Raw genomic sequence first — 20,220 nt, forward strand, 5'->3', positions numbered from 1 at the left:
CACCTCCTCCTAAAACATATTATCTCTCCTTTTAGAAAACCAGCTCCTTGAGAACAAGACATGGCTTATTCTAATAACCCTTATACGTAGTACTTAGCGTAGTGTCCTAACACAAAATAGTAGGTCAATAAAATTTTACTGACTGACTAAAACAGGAGTGTTATGAGAGGTACACACCTTCCAAAGAAAATAAAACGTTTTGGTCATTAACAAATGGTTGCCAAGACTTAAAAGACAGTAAATTCCTATTTTATTTGCAGTCAGATACTAATAAGTTGAAGCCCATCCCCATACAAAGGCATTAACTGTCTACAGCAGCACTTTAAAGGTCATAGTCAATAATTTTTGTTGCTTAATTCTTTCCCCCAAATTCTTTACCTTAGCTGTTTCTGCAGAAGTGTCACATATGTAAAGAAGTTCAGCAAGAATTAACCCCAAAGCATAGAGGTCCACTTCTTTTCCGTATTCTTGTGAAGAAATCTGAAGAAATCAAAATATATTTACTTTCTTTTTACTTACCATACATAAATCTCCATGCCTTCTAATGCCAAAAAAAGGTTACTTAACTAAAATATCTTATATCACACAACAATGTTTATTAGCAAGTTCTGTTGAGTCTGATGGTATAGGTTCAAATCTCTACCACTGCATAGATGAATTATCTGTGTAAATTAACCATCAACATGGAAATGATCTCAACTGTACAATAGGGATAATGATAGTATCAACCTCGAAGTCTGACCCCAGGGTTGAATGAAATGCAGCAGATAGAGCTCTAATATAGTGCCTGGTAGGTGACTTACATGCAAATGTTCACAGCATATTTATTCATAATATCCCATGTCTAGAAACAATTCACACACCCATAAGCAAAAGAATGGATAAACACATTGTGTTATATTCATACAACAGACTACTACTCAGCAACAAAATGAAATTATCTGCTGGTATAAGCAAGAACTAAAGATTTTCCAACTAGACATTACTTTGAATGAAGAAATTAAATACAGAAGAGTACCTATGGTATGATTCCTTCACATGAAGGTGGAGAAGTGGAAGAACTAAGCTCTGGTGATAGAAATCCTTCAGTGCCAGTTGCCTCCAGACAGTGGGGAGGAGGGAATGACTTGAAAGGGACTCAGGAAAAGTTTCTTTTCTTGTTTTTATGTGTATTGTGTCCTAATTTATTTATTTATTCAGACTTTACATCGTTTTTTCTTTTGAAAATAATTTAATTAACGATCTTTAAAAATGTTCACAGCACATCTAAGATCCACTCATGGCATACCAGTGTGCTGTGTCACACCAGTTGAAAATCACTATTTCAGATTAATTCCTATTTTAGGTTTTTTTATTTGTTTGTTTTATTATTTTCATTTACTTATTTATTTATGCATTTATTTATTTATTTATTTTTTACTGTTGGAGATTCATTGAGGGTACAATAAACCAGGTTACAGACTTTACATCTTTTGTATTAACGTGGAAGGGATTTTCTTGGGTGAGCAAAATGTACTACATCTTCATAGGCTTGAGGGTTATGCAGGTGTATGCATTTGTCAAAACTCAAAAATGTATACTTAAGATCTGTACATTTAATGTATTAATTATTCCTCAGCAAAATTTTTTTTAATGGTTAATTTTCTTTCTTTTTTTTAATTAATTTTTTTTTGTTGTTGTTGTGGTTTTTGGCCGGGGCTGGATTTGAACCCACCACCTCCGGCATATGGGACCGGTGCCCTACTCCTTGAGCCACAGGCGCCGCCCTCAGCAAAATGTTTTTAAATTTAAAAAACACCTAAGAAAAAGAAAATCACAATGATGAACTTAAAAAAAAAGTATTTTGAGTATGACACTATAGGATGCAAGAGACATTTAACAAAGTGATAGTGTAAAAGGAACCATTAGACACTTCCTGGGTGAAGGAGGCAACTATAACGTGGACTTGAACTTTACAAAAGCAATTTATGTAACCTAATCGTAGGTACCCCTCACATTAACTTGAATTTTTTTTAAAAAGGAGCCCTTAGCCTCCTATTGTGTTCTACTTCCACACTGCACAAAAACCCTAAATTTTTCCAAAAGGAAGACTGTGAAACCATTGGACAGTTCTGTATATATATTACTGGATGGCAAAACAATAGAGGTATTTTGAAGGCTGTATTGTCAGAAAAATCATCTTTAAAGGGCACTTATAATCAAAAAGAAAAACAGAAGAAACAACACAAAAGATGAAAAATAATCAACCCAAAAAAACCTATTAATGAGTCTATATGTAAGACAAATATTCAAACATCAATAGCATCATGTCCACAAGCAGAATTATTCGCAATAGCCCAAGAGTTGAAAGCAACTCAAGTATCCATTGATGGATAAACAAAATATGGTCCATACATACAATGGAATATTATTCAGCCTTATAAAGGAAGGAAATTCTGACAGATTCTACAAGATGGAGACAGCTTGAGGATATTATGCTGAGTAAAATAAGCCACCAACAAAAGGGCAAATATTGTATGATTCCCCTTATACGCAGTATCTGGAGTCGTCACGTTCATAGAGACAAAGTAGAGTGATGCTTGTCAGCATCTTGTCAGATGCTTTCAGTTTTGCAAAATGAAATGAATTCTCTGGGTGTATGCTAGTGATGGTAGCGCAAGAATGGGAACATACTCAATGACACTAAACCATACACTTAAAATGGTAAAGACGGTAGATTTTATGTAATGTATATTACCACAATTAAAAAGAAAGAAATGTATTTTTTAAACATCAGTAGCTTCAGCCAGGCACTGTGCCGGTAATCCTAGCACATCAGGAGGCCAAGGCAGGAGGATTACTTGAGGCCAGGGGTTTGAGACTAGCCTGTGCAAGTGCAAAATCCCAAATCTACAAAATATAGAAAAATTGGCCTGGTATAGTAGTGCGTGCCTATAATCCCAGCTACTCAGGAGGCTGAGGCAGGAGGATCCTTTGAGCCCCTGGGAGTTTGAGGTTGCAGTGAGCTATGATGACACCGCTGCTAAGCTGGGTGCCAGAATAAGACCTTGTCTCTAAATAAATGAATAAAAAAAAAATAAATAAATAAATAAAATATACAGCTTCACTAGTAACCGATTAAAGATTCTCATTTTATTAGCAAAACATTATACCCATTCTGGAGGAAACTTTAAAAATATAAACAATATTCATAAAGACAAAAATCTTTTTAAAACTTCGTTGAAGGTTTCTGAACCCAGAGAATAACAGGAAAACAAGTAAATAAACTTCACTGAAGAATATAAAAATGGCCTTCAGGTAAGTTGTGTTATTGCTCCAAATAATGCACTGACCTCCTGGTGAGGGGATTATTCTCTTTTTCCTTCTTTCTTTCTTTTTTTTTTTTTTAGGAGTATGGTGGCTCAAACTCCTGAGCTCAAGCAATCTTCCTGCCTTAGACTCCTGAGTAGCAAGGACTACAACGTGTGCCACAGTGCTCAGCTGACTTTTTAACTTTTTCTAGAGATAGAGTCTTGCTATATTGCCCAGATGGTCTCTTCAAACTCCTGGTCTCAAGCCATCCTCCTGCCTTGGCCTCCCAAAGTACTGGGATTACAAGTAGGTGTCACTCAACCTGGTCTGAATCTTCAAATTTAATGCAATTGCTATCCAAACCTCAACACCAATTATTAACATGACAAGATGATTCTAGAGTTCATTGAGATCACAAATGTGAATAGTTAAGATCATCTTAAAATTGAAGAATCATGTGGCAGGTACTGCAGTTCAAATGCTAAAACCTATTTTATAATGCTAAAATTAAAACAGTATGATATTAAAGATAAAAGGGTAAACTCGATTAATGGAACAGAACACAGCCCAGAAACAGACTCACAGATGTGTGGGAATTTATTTCATCTATCATAAAATAGCATTTTTTATGATGGTAATATATATATAACATAAAATTAATCATTTTAGTCATTTTTATGTACAATTCAGTGGCATTAAATACCTTCACAATGTTATATAAGCATCACCATTATCTACTTGCAGAACTTTTAATCGCCACAACAGAGACCGTACCCATTAAACAATAACTTCCCACTCCTCTCTTCCTCCAAACAACCTGTTTTATTTCCTGTCTATAAGTTTTTCTCTTAAGACAGCATTTTATTTATTTATTTATTTATTTTGAGACAGAGTCTCGTTATGTCGCCTTTGGTAGAGTGCTGTGGCGTCACAGCTCACAGCAACCTCTAACTCTTGGGCTTAAGCGATTCTCTTGCCTCAGCCTCCCAAGTAGGTGGGAGTACAGGTGCCTGCCACAACATCTGGCTATTTTTTTGTTGCCTTGTCATTGTTGTTTAGCAGGCCCAGGCGGGGTTTGAACCCGCCAGCCTCGGTGTATGTGACTGGCCCCGTAACCACTGAGTATGGGCGCCACCTAAGACAGCATTTTAAATCATGAACTGTTTGAAATATGGTGAGGAAACAACTGCATATTCATGTGGGGAAAATCAAATTGCATCCCTTCCTTAAAAAATTAATTCAAGTTAGAATTAACTGTTTACATTAGCAAAATCAAAATATTTTTATAATCTTGTGGTAGAAGCAGGCTCCAAAATAAAAATGAGAAAGTCAGCAGCCATGAAGAGAAAGTATTGATAAATATAACAACTTAAAAGCTTCTATGCCACAAATGACTTTATAAACAAAGAAGTGATGTGCAAAGGGAAGAATTCTGTGATATCGTTAGATACAGAATGAACACCCCAAGTATATAAAGATTAATTATAAATATATTAGAAAAATACAATAGAGAATTTCCAGAAAAATTGCAAGTAAATACATAAAAAGATGGCATACCTCAATAAAAATCCAGGAAATACTAACTAAAGTAGCAACATACTCCTCATTCATCACACTGGTCAAAACTGGAGACTGATATTAGGCTAGTTTGATTGAGAGTGAGATAAAGCAGCATTCTCACAGACTTGAGGAGAGGGTATTATCAGAATCACTTTTTTAGAATGACAATTAGGTAGCATGTATTGAAATGCATTTATCATTCTAGTCAATCATTTCACCTCAAGAAATCTAACTCAGAATATCATAGACATATTTGTTCTTAAGCCCAAAGATAAAGAGAAAGACATATATCTATAAATAGGCAAAGTTGTTAGCAACCTAAATAAATACCCTTTGGGGGTGGTCCTGTGGCTCAGTGAGTAGGGTGCCGGCCCCTATACCGAGGCTGGTGGGTTCGAACCCGGCCCCGGCCAAACTGTAACAACAACAACAAAAAATACCCTTTGGTAAGAAAATACTAAATAAATTATAGTATCTCTATACTTTGAAATACAATACAGTTGTTGAAAAAGAATGTGGTAGATCTACTTTGTACTGAAATGGAACGATTATGACATATTATGGAGTGGAAAAAAGTCACAAAATAACATTAAATTATAGTAACATTAAACATTACAATTATTTCATAATATTATTTTGTGATGCACCTAACACAAAATAGTTCCTTGTGAAAATGTGTACATGTATACGTTTATATTTAAAAAGTCTGCCTGTGTATGTGTATTTGTATGTTTTATAACTCTTATAACTTTATAACAGAAAATTATCTAAGAGGATAAAGAGCAAACTGATACAAGTAGGAGTGGAAAGACAAGTTAAAGGGAATTTTCAATTCTTATTCTGTTATGTTTTAATTCCGTAAGAGGTGTCTACTATTTTTATCATTTGAAACATAAAAGAATTAACTAAATATAGACAGAAAGGAAAGGGACTTTACCTGTTCTGGGCTCATGTATCGTCTAGTTCCCGTATCACTTGTTCGCTTTTCATCATTTTCCAGGGATGTCACAAGTCCGAAGTCTCCAATCTTTATTTTTTTCTTATCTACTAAAAATATGTTACTTGGCTATGGAAAAAAACAATACGTAATTTATATGTACCTATATGACATACTACTACCACATGTCCAAGTCATATTTATCAATTTCCTTTTAAGACTTTTACCCTTATGCAATAGCCCAAATCAGGAAATTTACTATCACTGGTCTTTAAAATGCCAGCTGAAGGAAGCAGGGACTTGTTAGCTGACAGAAGAGGCAGCCCCGTGCATAGCTGCCTTCAAGTATCTGAAGAGCTGTTAAGTGAAAGGTAGTCCGCATGGTCCCAGGGGATGGATCCAGGCGAGGGTGGAAACCACCAAAAGATTTACTTTAATGTCTCCTAATATACACAGGAGTCCAGATCTGATGGAGGCTGAAGTGGACACCCTTAGGATCCCTTCCATTCAGATTCTCTGAGTGACTCTGTTCCCAACAATACTGCACATCGTCCCAAGCAGAATTTCTCCTGAGGGCCTTTTTTACATCAACTGCTCCAAGTCCCTGACAACTTCTTAACAAACACATCTCAGCCAACTTGAAAGCATACCAAACTCACCAGAAACTAATAACTAGCACTGAAATCTTTTCTCCATGCAATTCTTAAAGTGTATTTTTTAACAAAGGAGAAAAAATAGGGACAGAACGAGAAGTTGTCGTCCCCATTCTGCAGCTTCTTGATAGTATTGGCCAATATTCTAAAGGCAATCAAAACAGGAAAGAAGTAGGTTTGGAAATTAGCCATTTTTGAAAAGGCTAGACTTTCAAAACAGTGTTGGGCTATTCACACTGAGACCCTATGGATGACACGTAGGCGAGGGCCTAGGAAAGGAACAGAGAGAAAAGAGGCCCCACGCTCAGGGTTGGCTGAAGGAGGAGGAGAGATGGCCCATGAAGAAATCAGCAGTTAGACTAGAATTCAATTAACGTCTAGATTGGAACCTAATGTCAAACATACAGATGGCAGGCTGTAGATGTGTGGGGTGGATACAGACAGAAAAATGTTCTTATGCTATGTTCAAGTTACAATGTAAGAACACGTATGTGTGGGTTTATCAACAGATAACTTCTGCTGAACATAAGTTTCTAATAATTTGGTAGAAATTGTGCCCTGAGCAATCAATTTTTTTTTTTTCTTGTAGTTTTTGGCCGGGGCCGGGTTTAAATGCACTCCTTGAGCCACAGGCGCCACCCTATGTGTTGGGTTTATAAGTGAAACTGCTGGTCTCACAGAAGGCTATAACCTGACTCTAAGATAGGTTGAATTTATGATGCTGCATATATATCTAAGCTGGATGAGACTGTGGTAGGAATAATACCAGATCACTTTTTATAGATCATTCAAAATAAAAATGATAATAATGCCAAATTTGTCTGATCAGTTACAGTACAATCAGACAAAATGCAGGGCTGGAGAGCATGAGAAGAGGGTGCAAACTTTATGCAGGAGGCACAGGAACAGCTGACCAAGCCTGGACCTGTTAGGAGACTGGACCTTCTACAGAAAAGTCCCCTCGTGGCTGGGCGCCCGTAGCACAGTGGTTATGGTGTCGGCCACATACATCAAAGCTGGCAGGTTTGAACCCGGCCTGGGCCAGCTAAACAACAATGGCAACTGCAACAACAACAACAGCAAAAAAATAGCCAGGCGTTGTGGCGGGTGCCCAGTCCCAGCCACTTGGGAGGGAGTTGGAGGTTGCTGTGAACTATGACATCACAGCACTCTAGGAAGGGCCACATAGTGAGACTCTGTCTCAAAAAAAAAAAAAGAAAGAAAAGAAAAGTCCCCCTCACACAGGACTCCAAACACCCGTATGTCCCTCGCCAGCACTTTTGGTCTAGTCCTTAAGATTCCAAAAGGGAAGCGGTGAACATACGGAGATTTTCATAAGGGCTGTTTTGGATGAACACCATTCTCTGTCAAAGCCGCCTACAGTTGCTATTTTGCAAAGCATAACACTGAAGGCGTACTCTTTCACTTTCACCTTCTACCAGATGAAAGGAAACAGCAACTGTAGCAGTCAGGTAGAGGAAGCTGAAAGAAAGCTCAGTGTACAAGTCTGACCTTTGAGCAACTGCGGCCAGAGCAAAAATTCTCTGCAAATAGACACACAGAAAGTTCAATCCATGACACAGGGCACAGAGCGTGCAGGCGACAGGACAGAATTGGCAGATCAGAGGTGGGCACCAGTCTGAATGTCACTAATTCATTCTGAGGAAGGCCAGGAAGTTAACACCTAAACTTCTGTACTTATTTGCAAATTATTGTATGTATAAAAAATGGTGCATAGTTTGTTATTTAAATACAGTATAACTTCTGTAAGTTGACCCCCAAGGGATTGCAACAAACTGGTCAACATGCAGAAGCGGTCAACATAAGGAACTGGGCCTACCGTACTGATACGTACACATGGTGCACGTCCAGTCTATGAAAATTAGGTCAACTCAAGGGGGTGGTCAATGTAGGGAGGTGGTCAACAGGAGGTTCTACTCTACATGTATGCTTCATTCCACAGTGAGGGGATAGTCACCCATGTATTCTTTTGACCATCCTCCTGATAATGTTCCAACTTCAAAGAACACCTTCAGACACTGTTAAAGAGAGATATCAGAACCAGGTGGACTCAAACACCAAGGCGTTGGATATCCATCCCCCAGTCAGACCAAGAAACAAAAACCTTTTAGAGGTCTCTAATTCTGTATAGACCCAACAAACAACTACATACATGGGCACTTCTTTTTCTCCAGGGAATTTTTTGCTTCATTCCTTATTCCTGGCTATTTTAGACAGATGGGGTAAGCAAATAGCCAAGACACACCCAGATAAGGTGCTTCTGCCTAGAACAGAAAGAGGCAGATCCAGAGTGACCAGGAAAGGCTGGTAAATAAAGGAATTGGGACTATATCTCTACTAAAAATAGAAAAATAAGACAGGCGTGCATTGTAGTCCTAGCTACTCAGGAGGCTGAGGCAGGAGGATGGCTTTAGCCTAGGAGTTTGAGGTTGCTGTAGGCTAGGCTGATGCCATGGCACTCTAGCCTGGGCAACAGAGCAAGACTTTCTCTCCAAAAAAAAAAAAAAAGAATAATTGAAAGATTAGGAAACCACATTTCCAAAGCCACACTCAACAGAGTCCCTCTCCCTCTCAAATAAGCCTGAGGAGCAGCAGAGGAGAGGATGGAGCTGTCAAATGATGAGACTAACCACAGCAATCATTTGCATGGAAATGTCAGTCCACAAAAGCTAGTAATAGTCAACTGAGATATGACTATCAGCCAAATAGAACCAGAACTGAATGGGCCTATAGAGTTCATTGTCTCAAGTTCACTAGCCCTGGAGGCTGAATATTCAGCCCTTCTGAATATTCTATGGAATGTTAATGTGGCAAGTTCTAGACCCATTCTAACCTCAGAGGATCAGAGATATTATTTCCTCATGACAATCAATCGTGACTATAAAACTAAAGATGTATTTTAAAATTATTAAATTATATTTATCAGCTAACAAAGTACATCTTCAACTTACCTTAAGATCTCTATGAATTAACTGTTTTGAATGTATAAAATCCACTCCTTTTGTTATTTGTTCAAAGAATTCCAAAGCCATTGCTTTGTTTGGTTTCTTGCCTCTTCTGTTATCAATCCATTGTTCCAATGTCCCTTTATCACAGAATTCCATTTGGATGAAAAGACACCTAGTCATTTGTCTGGACATAAAATTCATAGAATGTTAAATGTTAACAATAAAAATAAACTTATAAAAATAAATCTATACATATTTTTTGTTTGCTTTTTTTGTCTGAGACAGTCTCATTTTGTTGCCCGCGGTAGAGTGCTGTGGTGTCATAGCTCACAGCAACCTCAAACTCTTGGTTTCAAGTGATCCTCTTGCCTCAGTTTTTCATTTTCAGTAGAGATGAAGTCTCACTCTTTCTCAGGCTGCTCTCAAATTCCTGAGCCCAAACAATCCACCTGCCTTAGCCTCCCGAAGTGCTAGGATTACAGGCATGAGCCACCATGCCAGCCTTAAAAATATATTTTTTAAGATGTTATACCTTATCTTAAGAACCCCAAAACAGGCCAGGTATGGTGGCTCATGTCTTAATCCTACTCTGGGAGGCTGATGCAGGAGGATCTCTTGAGCTCAGGAGTTCAGATCAGCCTCAGCAAGAGTGAGACCCTGTCTCTACTAAAAATAGAAAAATTAGCTAGGTGCAGTGGCACACACCTGTAGACCTTGCTACCTGGGTGGCTGAGGCAGAAGAATTTCTTGAGCCAGGAGTTTGAAGATGTTGTGAGCTAAGCCGAGGCCATGGCACCCTAACAAGGAAGAGTGAGACTCTGTCTCAAAATACACAAATAAACCCCCCAAACATGTCTTAAAACAAAAATCTAATTATAGTAAATTTGAATCAAAACATAATAAAGCATTTCTTATTTAAAATATAAGTTCCCAGATATCCAGAGGTTTATTTGTTTAGCTAATTTGTAGAGTATAAGCCTTACTGCTGTAGATCCTTGATCATCTTTGCTAAGGAGCACTAATTATCATGAAGTTGCAGAAAACTAAATTGCATTACCATATAGTGTAACATTAAAACAATTTAATTCACCATCAATCTACTAAGAATCTATTTGAGGATCTTTTGTGAAAGGCACAGAATAGGGACCTACAGATGAGGGAATGAGCTAAACACCGTCCTGCTGCCATGGGGATTATAGGCTGAGAGAGGGAAAGGAAAACAAACCTAAAAGAACAAAGCAAGGCTAGGTAAGTACTCTAGCTAGATGTAAGTTGGAGGATTGATTTTGCTAATCCTGCTTCATATTTTTTTTTCTGGACCAAGTTGGCCTCAATATCAATTTATGTTCTTATATGTATGTTGGCTAGGAAACAGGAAGCAGTCAAGAATTTGCTGGAAACTGAAGAAGTTCTGATGGTCAATAACTCCTGAAATTGATGATAAAGTTCTTGATTACATGGGATAGAGATGGGGCTGGAGGCAGGAGACAGGAATGAATCCTCCCCCAGTGGCCTCAGGATTTCAGTAACAGGGCTGTGCCCCCGGAAAGTCTGAGTGAGGTTCAAAGGGGGATGCTCTTTGGAATTTCCAGCTCACTGGCAGTGGCTTAACTGAGACAAAGTTGAGAGATGCACAGCTTTGTCTTGAAGTTCTTTCACTGCTCACCGCCCCATCATAAGTGGTTAGCTGTCCAACCCTTTGACAGCCCTGCACAATCGGGGGCCTAAGAGAGGGGTAGAAAAGTATTGGCAGCTGAGGGAGCCCCAGATGCAGCAAATACATGTTGAAGCTTTCTTCACTAGGCTGCATCTTTGGCCTGTACTGGAGCCAGACACAGAAGCGACACTGCACGTGACACGAGTAAGGCAGGGAAGCTAAACCTGAGATCTTAAAGACAGCTTAGGACGTAAAGTAGGTTTTTAAGAGCAAGTATGAAACCGAAAGAGGAGTGAAGAAAAGGCTATCATTGCCTCCTAGCCTACAGGGATGGGGAGATAACAGTGTCTCTTGGAGGTGGTTGTGATTATTGAATGTGACGTAGCCTTATCGAGTGGTCCACACCTAGTAAATGACAGCTTTGTTCCATCCTATTATGGCTGTGAGAATTTTTTTTTAGTTACCCTGAATTATCTGTGCTCTTCTTGGAATCACAGTCACTAGTCTCAGTATCGTAACCACTGGTCTCAGGATCGTAACCACTGGCCTCAGGATCATAATCCTCCCCATCCCAACAGCCATGGTAGCGCACGATATTCTCATGTTCATCGAGGTCTGCCAGTGCTTTCACTTCACGCTCTACCTTCCTAGTAAAGGAAACAGAAGATGAGAGTGTCACTATACATCCCAAAGGATGGCTACAAAACACCTCGTGTAACAGGACACCACTATCCACACTCCCTTATTGAATGGCTGCTGCAGTTTCCACACCAAGTTTAGAACAAAGGCCAAGAGGCTCAAAGGAAAAAGTGAACATGGGGGGTGGGGGATGGACAACAGCTGCTCCCACTCTCAGCATAAAAGAAATAGCAGTGACCTAAATAGTTCTAAACATCAGATAACTTAAATATCACTTGCAGTGGTCTTTGAAATGCCAGTGATGCAATTTTTTTTTACATTATATTTTTTCTAGACCTGTGTTAAGAATCTTTGGTCTTCACAAGCAAACCCCATTTGGGCAACAAGGGTAGGTAACGCAGATAGTGTGAAGAACTTAATTCAGGACTTTCCATGTGTGGCAAAAACACACAAAGAGAATAATTTATGCAGAGACTGTGGGAACTGCAGAAGGATGTGTTTTCAAGAACTAAAACAATTCCAAGCTATATGGAGTACATAAATTTGAGATTTCAAAGGCGAGGAAGGATAAGTAAACATTTTACAATTTCATATTTAATTTAAAAACTTCTTTTTTTTTTTTTTTTTTGTTTGTTTTTATTTTTTATTTTTTTATTTATTTTTTTTTTTGTAGAGACAGAGTCTCACTTTATGGCCCTCGGTAGAGTGCCGTGGCCTCACACAGCTCACAGCAACCTCCAACTCCTGGGCTTAAGCGATTCTCTTGCCTCAGCCTCCCAAGTAGCTGGGACTACAGGCGCCCGCCACAACGCCCGGCTATTTTTTGGTTGCAGTTTGGCCGGGGCCGGGTTTGAACCCGCCACCCTCGGCATATGGGGCTGGCGCCCTACCGACTGAGCCACAGGCGCCGCCCAAAACTTCTATAACTCTATGGCATAAAATTTGTAAAAATAAAGAAAAAATACTGATACCACTAAATCCCACTGAAATCATTAGTTATTAGTTTGGATTACTTCCTTTTAAAAAAATGTTTTTTGTAGAGACAGAGTCTCACTATGTTCCCCAGGCTGATCTCCAACCTGTGGGTTCAAATGATCCTCCTGCCTTGGCCTCCCAAAATGCTGGGATTGCAAACATGAGCAACCATATAAGCCTGGATTATTTCTTACAGTCTTTCTGCACATACATGTCTCTGTGTTTGTAATTACATTTAATTTTTATCCTATTTTTCCATATAACATGCTGTCTTTTTAGTTTTTCTTACTGCAACACAATCTGTATAAACATCAGTTATAAAGTTGTTAATGTAAGGTTTAAAAACATAAAAAACATTAAAAAAGCAAAGAATAATAGTATAATGAACCCCCACATAGCCATTACCAGATGAAACAGTTATTGACTCCCAGCCAATCTTATCTACTTCTTCATTTTCCTCTTAATTATTCTGGTGCAACTTCCAACATCAAATCATTTCGTGTGTAAATATTTCAGTATATAGCTTTCATTTTTTTAAAGGTAAGCCATGAAACAAAGTTTAATGAGAAAGAGAAAGATAGGCTTGGAGAGCAAGAGCAAGATACAGATTTACTGAGCAAGATCCATCTGCCACAAACCGAAAACAGCACCCCCTCTGCCCCGTCTTATAACTCTCATTTTTAATGTCAGCAAAATAATAGGCACTGATTAGAGGAGAGAATAAAACATATTTCTCTATTGCTGGAATATTTTGTTTGTCCTAATTTTTCACTGTGATTTATGTCCTTTTTGTTTTGGAGACAGGGTGTTACTCTATCACCCCAGGTAGAGTGCCATGGCATCATGACAGCTCACAGCAACCTCAAACTCCTGGGCTCAGCCCAGGCCTCATCCTCTGGCCTCAGCTTCCTGAGCAGCTGGGACTACCACCACACCTGGCTAATTTTTCTTATTTTTGGTAGAGAGAGGGACTCACTCTTACCCAGGCTGGTCTCCACCTCCTGACCTCAAGGGATCCTCTTATCTGTTTCCCAGAGTGCTAGGATTACGGGTGTGAGCCATCATGCTTGGCCTATATCTTCTTTTATTAAATATATAGCCATAATTTGAATAATATTCTTAGATTAAGTTCCCAAATAGGAAATTCTTAAGTCAAAGTGTGTAAGTATATTTTTATGGCTCCAGATTCACATTTCCAAGTATATTTTTAAACATGTTTTTCCAATTTATAGGTTACTAGAAATATCCAAGATACTGTACCTCATCATCATTATTACCATTTTTAAAAATTGTCATCTAATGGAAGGAACAACAGTCCTGCATTCCGGTTAGGTAAAACAATGAAGAAGGAATAAACCTTGTTTTGATGCTGAGTAGGTCTTTCACATGCCAAGCATCGTCCAGGAGAACAGGGCATAAGTTTGTTTGACTGGAAGGTGGAGCACCTGACCCTCCCTGCCCACTTGTCCTTTGCTCGTATAATTTTCCTTATCCCAGATCCCTTTTCCATCTCCTTCTCTAGTCTTTGAGGAATCTGTCTGGTCAAGTAACAACTGTCAGAGAGGAATGAGCAAGACTGGTCAACTGGTAAAGACCTCGCTACTGTGCATTTTCCTTCCTGAAGGAGTCCTGCTATCCAGTGGGAAGGAAGGAGCAGATAATACACAAAACAAATATGGGAAGCAAGGGGTTAGAGTGGGGACACAGTGGATTGGGCTTCCACCTTGTTTCACAGTGTCCAAAGATAGTCATCTTAAATTCCTTCCCTCCCCATACACGCGTCCACTCCTCAGATTAAGAAGAGGAGTCTATTTGTCTTCCCCTAGAGGTGGCTTCAGTGAATTCTGTAATAAGGTGCTGGAAGCGATGTTCTGCAACTTCTAAGACTAGGTCACAAGAAGACTTGCCAGTCCCTCCTGTTCTTTTGCTAACTTTTTCTGGGGATGATCCTGGAAATCCAGTCACTAAGCTGTGAGAAAGAAGCCCAGACCACATCATGAGGCCATGTGTGTGCTCTCACTGACACTTGCAGCCAATCTCCCAGGCCACATCATGAGGCCATGTCTGTGCTCTCACTGACAGTTGCGGCCTATCTCCCAGGCCACATCATGAGGCCATGTGTGTGCTCTCACTGACACTCACAGATGATCTCCCAGGCCACATCATGAGGCCATGTGTGTGCTCTCACTGACAGTTGCGGCCTATCTCCCAGGCCACATCATGAGGCCATGTGGGTGCTCTCACTGAAACTCACAGATGATCTCCCAGGGCACATCATGAAGCCATGTGTGTGCTCTCACTGACAGTCACAGCCGATCTCCCAGGCCACATGCTGAGGCCATGTGTGTGTTCTCACTGACACTCCCAGCCGATCTCCCAGGCCATATCATGAGGCATGTGTGTGTTCTGACATTTGCAGCTGATCTCCCAGGCTACATGCTGAGGTCATGTGTATGTTCTCACTGACAGTCACAGCTGATCCTCCGGGCCATAGCCAGCATCATCTCCCAGCCAGCTTGATCATCCAGACCAGTCCAGCTTTCAGATGACTCCTGATTGCAAATACCTTGGAAACTTCAAGGAAGCGTAGCCCAGATGAGCATAATCCACCCACAGGCCTATGTGAGACAGGTCGTAACAATAAATTGCTGGGAGTTTTTTGTTTTGTTTTGTTTTTTGAGACAGGGTCTCACTACCTCGCAGTCAGTGGAGTGCTATAACATCACAGCTCACAGCAACCTCAAACTCCTGGGCTTAAGCTATTCTCTTGCCTCAGCCTCCCAAGTAGCTGGGACTACAGGCATCCACCACAACGCTTGGCTATTTTTTGGTTGCCATTGTTGTTGTTCAGCAGGCGTGGGCTGGGTTCAAACCTGTCACCTTCATTGTATGTGGCTGGCGCCCTATTCACTGAGCCACAGGTGCTGAGCCATAAATTGCTGTTTTTAAGATACTGTTTTTAAGACATCTTGGAGCAGTTTATAATGAATAATAGACAACCAGAACAATTACCACCTAGCCTTTACCCAACAAATCAGTTCACATCTTTGGATCCCAGTCTCCTCATCTGTAAAATGAAGAGGTGGGCCTAGAACAGATAAAGGTCACCTAAAACCAATGATTCTACAGCTTCCATTTTTCATGACAGCCTCAAAAGGATGATCAAAGGTATACCCATTTTTTAATCAAAATAACCACAAAGTAAGATCATTTCAGAGTAAGTCAAGCTTCTCTTAGTAGAATAAAATGTTTAAGGAGAACCAGAAAGAAGTAAATGATATAAAAAAACAAGAAAAAAAAGAATTAAATGATATACCAATAAAGAGGAGAGAAGCCTAAAAAGAATAGTGCAAGTTCAATATATTTTCTCATTCAAAAAAAAAAAAAATTTACTACTTACTCACTATTGTATATAACACGCTTGATAACGTATGTCTTTCCATCAATTCTGTGTTTTGCTTTGAAAACTTGGCCATATCCACCTGTGCCAATTGGTTCTATTTCCTTATAATCCTTGACAAACCTTAAAGACAAATACCACTGTTATCCTGAGATTCAGTGTCCACCCCTTCCCTCCTGTCATCCCCCTTTCCCTATTTGTGACCTTTCCCCATTTGTGAAATGGACTATGTAATAAACATGATTCTCTTTCTGAGTAAGAAAGGTCCACCCAGCAGAAAACTCTTGACTCACAAAAGGCAGTCCCTCCCTATCCTCCTCTCACTGAGAGTCTGACATAACAGATCATCCCCTGGCAGTCACAGTCAATTCAAGAGACATGATAAAGAATCCTATCACAAGCATAAAATATTAGAAAGGATTACCACCAAGCTCTTATGAGAGAAATGTGTGTATACTCGGAGCCTGCCTACATTTGTAACCACCTGGCTGTCTCCTCTCTCTCACTCCCCACATTCCATCATTAAGCCCTATCAATTCACCCCATATTCCATCATTAAGCCCTGTCAATTCTACTTCTAAAGCACATGTCTGGTATATGCCCACTGTTCTCCACCTCTAACATCATCCCAGCTCAGGCTTCCATCAGGCTCCTGCAGTACCTTATTAACTGGACCCCTGACTCCCTCTCCTGCCTTGCCCCAATCCACCAACCACACAGCAACCAGAGAATCTGATCATAGCTCAACCTTTGCATTCAGCAAAAACAGAAAGCCTTTAAGTGTCCTGAAAGGTGCCACATGATGTGGCCCCTGCCTCCATCTGCGCCTCATCTCGTGGGGCTATGCCCTGATCACTGCACTTCCTCCAAGCCTCCTGTCTGCTTCTGGAACACTCACATCATCTTTTCCACTCTCTCCCTTCCACATGCTCTTCCTTGCGCCCAGCACAGAGCCTCCCCAGTGCTCTGTGCTAACTCAACCTTCCGGGTCCCACAAAGTGACCTCAGAGAACCTCACCTCACCTCTTACCCTAAATTCAAGGGTCCTGCTTCCAATTCTCACCATGCAATTGCTTTTCTTCAGAGGTCTGACCATAGTTTGTAATGGCAGATTTTTCATGTAATTGCTTATTTAATGTCTTTCATCCCCATAAAATGCTGCAAAAGCAGGAACTGCTTGTTTCTATTTGCTCCTAGTATAAATCCAAGTCCCAACACAGAGCCAGTGATATATCACATGCTTAATAAATATTTGCTTATTCTTTACTGCTTTTTAAACTTATATTCAGTGTCCCTTTTGCCAACAGGCCTCCTTTACTACAGATATTTAATTTAAACCCAAATACCCTTTGGTTATTTAGAGGAACCCTTTTTTCAAGTGAAAAAATTCTGGTATGGAGCTGAAAAACGGCTCCACTATTTAGGTGGATCAATTCTGATCCCCCACAGTAGTACTTTTTTTTTTTTTTTTTAATCACTAGTTCACAAGATTATTTGCTTTCAGTATTAAAAACTTCCACAGGTTATCAGAGAAATCCACACAAGTGTCAGAGGGATCTACATTTCCCAAATTTCCTTTGGGTTTATCTAAATCTTACTTCTCCAAGAGACAATAATCCTTTGTGGGGCTGATACTCCTACAATTAAACTATTCAGGTGGAAATATGGTTTAATATTATAATGAGTCCTTAAGAATCTTCTGTTGAATGAACAAACGTATGTTTAAACAATTCTATTTCACAGTTCCATCTCACCTGTCATTCACCGTGTACTTTCTTCCATTCATCCCAGGAGGATCAAATCTAGGTGCCAACTTTCTAAAAATTAAGAAGAGAATGTAAAACTGGAATCAAATTGATCTTGTTTAGAGTGGGTTTCATGCCTTGTACTAGGTTTTCTCTGTTTGAGTCAGCTTTTGGAATAACAGAGTAGCAAGTGTTAACCTTTTTCATTATAAAACTACATACTGATGGTTCTCCTCTGTCCTCTACTGTCCCATCTCTTTCCTGCTTCCCTTTCTCACCTTAAAACACTCATTGCTGATGTGCCACTACCCTCTTCTTTTCTTCCTCTGGACTGGAAACCTCAGAAAGTACATCTCCGTGTACCCTTATTCTGGCCATTATTCCCTACTAGACATAAGCCACCTGCAAGTGGCAGTTCAAACACCACCTGAAAAAAAAATATCCAAACTGCTACATTCCCTTTAAGCCTTCAGGTCTTCAACTTCCTTCACACCCTCAGTGCTGTGATCCTTGACCGTGTCCCGTTGCAAGCAGTGTAAACTTCAATTCCTTTCTCCTTTAACTTCTTCTTCATGCTCTAATCCAGGTATTGAGACTCTATCTCCTCAAGACATGTCTATTTTTTGTTTTTATTTTTTACAGTCTTTCTCTCCAATTCTCCTCGTCCCTCCTCACTACCACAGTTACCATGGCTGACGGCCTAATCACCTCACCCGTGAAGACCTCTCTTCTCACCATCCACACATCCACATCACTAATCATCTTCTTTAACACTTATATCTACCACTCAGAATATACTGGTAGCTCACAATGGCTCCTGCGGCCATCTGATCCTCGTTTCTGAGTATATTTACAACCTTGCTTTTCCCTTCAGTTAAAGAAACCAATTCACCAAAATTGACACAACATTTGATTTTTTTTCTTTCACCTAAATTACTACCCTACTTTAACCCCATTTATTGGTCTGCAAAATAGTGCACTTCTCTTGAAAACCTCTCTCCAAGCCCACCTCCTTGTCAGCCTCTTCCAAAATAACAACCTTGCCATGATGGAAGAGTAGTTAAGGCTTGGACTCAAAATAATACCCTTAACGAATTATTTTAGCAATATTCCCATAAATATTGTCTATACTTTATGTCTATAGTGGAGCATGCACCAATATCAAAGATTTCCCTACACATCTAAATTATTTGTTTGTGTATTTAAGCCTTCTACTTCTTCTGAAACTCCATTCAAATAAGGGGATACAAATTCTAAAATATTGAAGACATCATGTGTAGCAGATTAAGTCTAAAATAAAACTTCAGTTCAAACTATGTTCAAATGAATAATGAGACTCACCTTCTTGCCTTCTTTTGATTATTTATGAGACTGTTCTATAAGAAAATAAAACAGGAAATATTTTCAGATGATTAAAGCAGTCATCTTATGTTCTCTCGTCTTATCCTTTCTCCTGTATTTCTAGAAGGCTCTGTGACTACATTTCTTAGTCCATCAATATCTATATTCTCATCAAGCCCTCTACCGACACTAAGTATTCCAAGACTTAAATTTTGCCAATCTGATGGGTTCGAAAGGCTTCTAATTGTGGTTTTGAATTGCATCTTCCTGATTCCTAATAAAGTGAATCACTTTTTCATGTTTGTTCCCCTCTCTTCTCTGAGTTGTTTGTTCAGATATTTGGTACATTTTTCAACAGTTGCTTGTCAGCTGGGCACGGTGGCTCTTGCCTGTAATCCTAGCACCCTGGGAGGCGAAGACTGGTGGATTGCTTGAGCTCAGGAGTTTGAGACCAACCTGAGCCAGAGCAAGACCCTGTCTCTAAACAATAGCCAGGTGTTGTGGTGGGCACCTGCAGTCCCAGCTACTTGGGAGGCTGAGGCAAGAGGATCACTTGAACCCCAAAATTTGAGGTTGGCTGTGAGCTATGACACCATGGCACTCCATCCAGGGTGACTGAGTGAGACTCTGTCTCAAAAAAACAAACAAAAAACAGAATTGCTTGTCTTCTTGTTGATTTGTATTTCTTTATAAACAATACTTTTGTGACACTAATCATCACATTAAAAATTATTTGGCTCAGTGCCTGTAGGTCAGCGCTGGGTTCGAATCCAGTCTGGGCCTGCACAACACAACCATGACAACTACAACCAAAAAATAGCCAGGCATTGTGGCGGGCGCCTGTAGTCCCAGCTACTTGGGAGGGTGAAGCAAGAGAATCACTTAAGCCCACAAGTTTGAGGTTGCTGGGAGCTGTGACGCCATGACACTCTACCAAGAGCAACATACTGAGACTCTGTCTCAAAAAAAAAAAAAAAAACCCAAATTATTTTTGTTGTTGTTATTGTTTTTGAGATGGGGGCCTATCTATGTTGCCCAAGCTGATCTTGAACT

General features: G+C 39.7%; 1 protein-coding gene across 1 annotated transcript in view; it reads right to left on the reverse strand.

The window, feature by feature from the left end:
- EIF2AK2 (eukaryotic translation initiation factor 2 alpha kinase 2) overlaps positions 1-20,220 on the reverse strand; it is a 38,667-nt gene that overhangs the window by 5,208 nt on the left and 13,239 nt on the right. Inside the window, exons 8-14 of the mRNA XM_053589803.1 lie at positions 19,168-19,202; positions 17,836-17,898; positions 16,082-16,204; positions 11,532-11,714; positions 9,414-9,594; positions 5,789-5,917; positions 379-480 (exon numbers count right to left, since the gene is read on the reverse strand). Of these exons, the coding sequence (XP_053445778.1) occupies positions 379-480; positions 5,789-5,917; positions 9,414-9,594; positions 11,532-11,714; positions 16,082-16,204; positions 17,836-17,898; positions 19,168-19,202 (816 nt within the window). The remainder of the gene's footprint in view (positions 1-378; positions 481-5,788; positions 5,918-9,413; positions 9,595-11,531; positions 11,715-16,081; positions 16,205-17,835; positions 17,899-19,167; positions 19,203-20,220) is intronic.

The sequence above is a fragment of the Nycticebus coucang genome, chromosome 4 (genome assembly GCF_027406575.1).
Source record: "Nycticebus coucang isolate mNycCou1 chromosome 4, mNycCou1.pri, whole genome shotgun sequence".
NCBI lineage: Eukaryota > Metazoa > Chordata > Mammalia > Primates > Lorisidae > Nycticebus > Nycticebus coucang.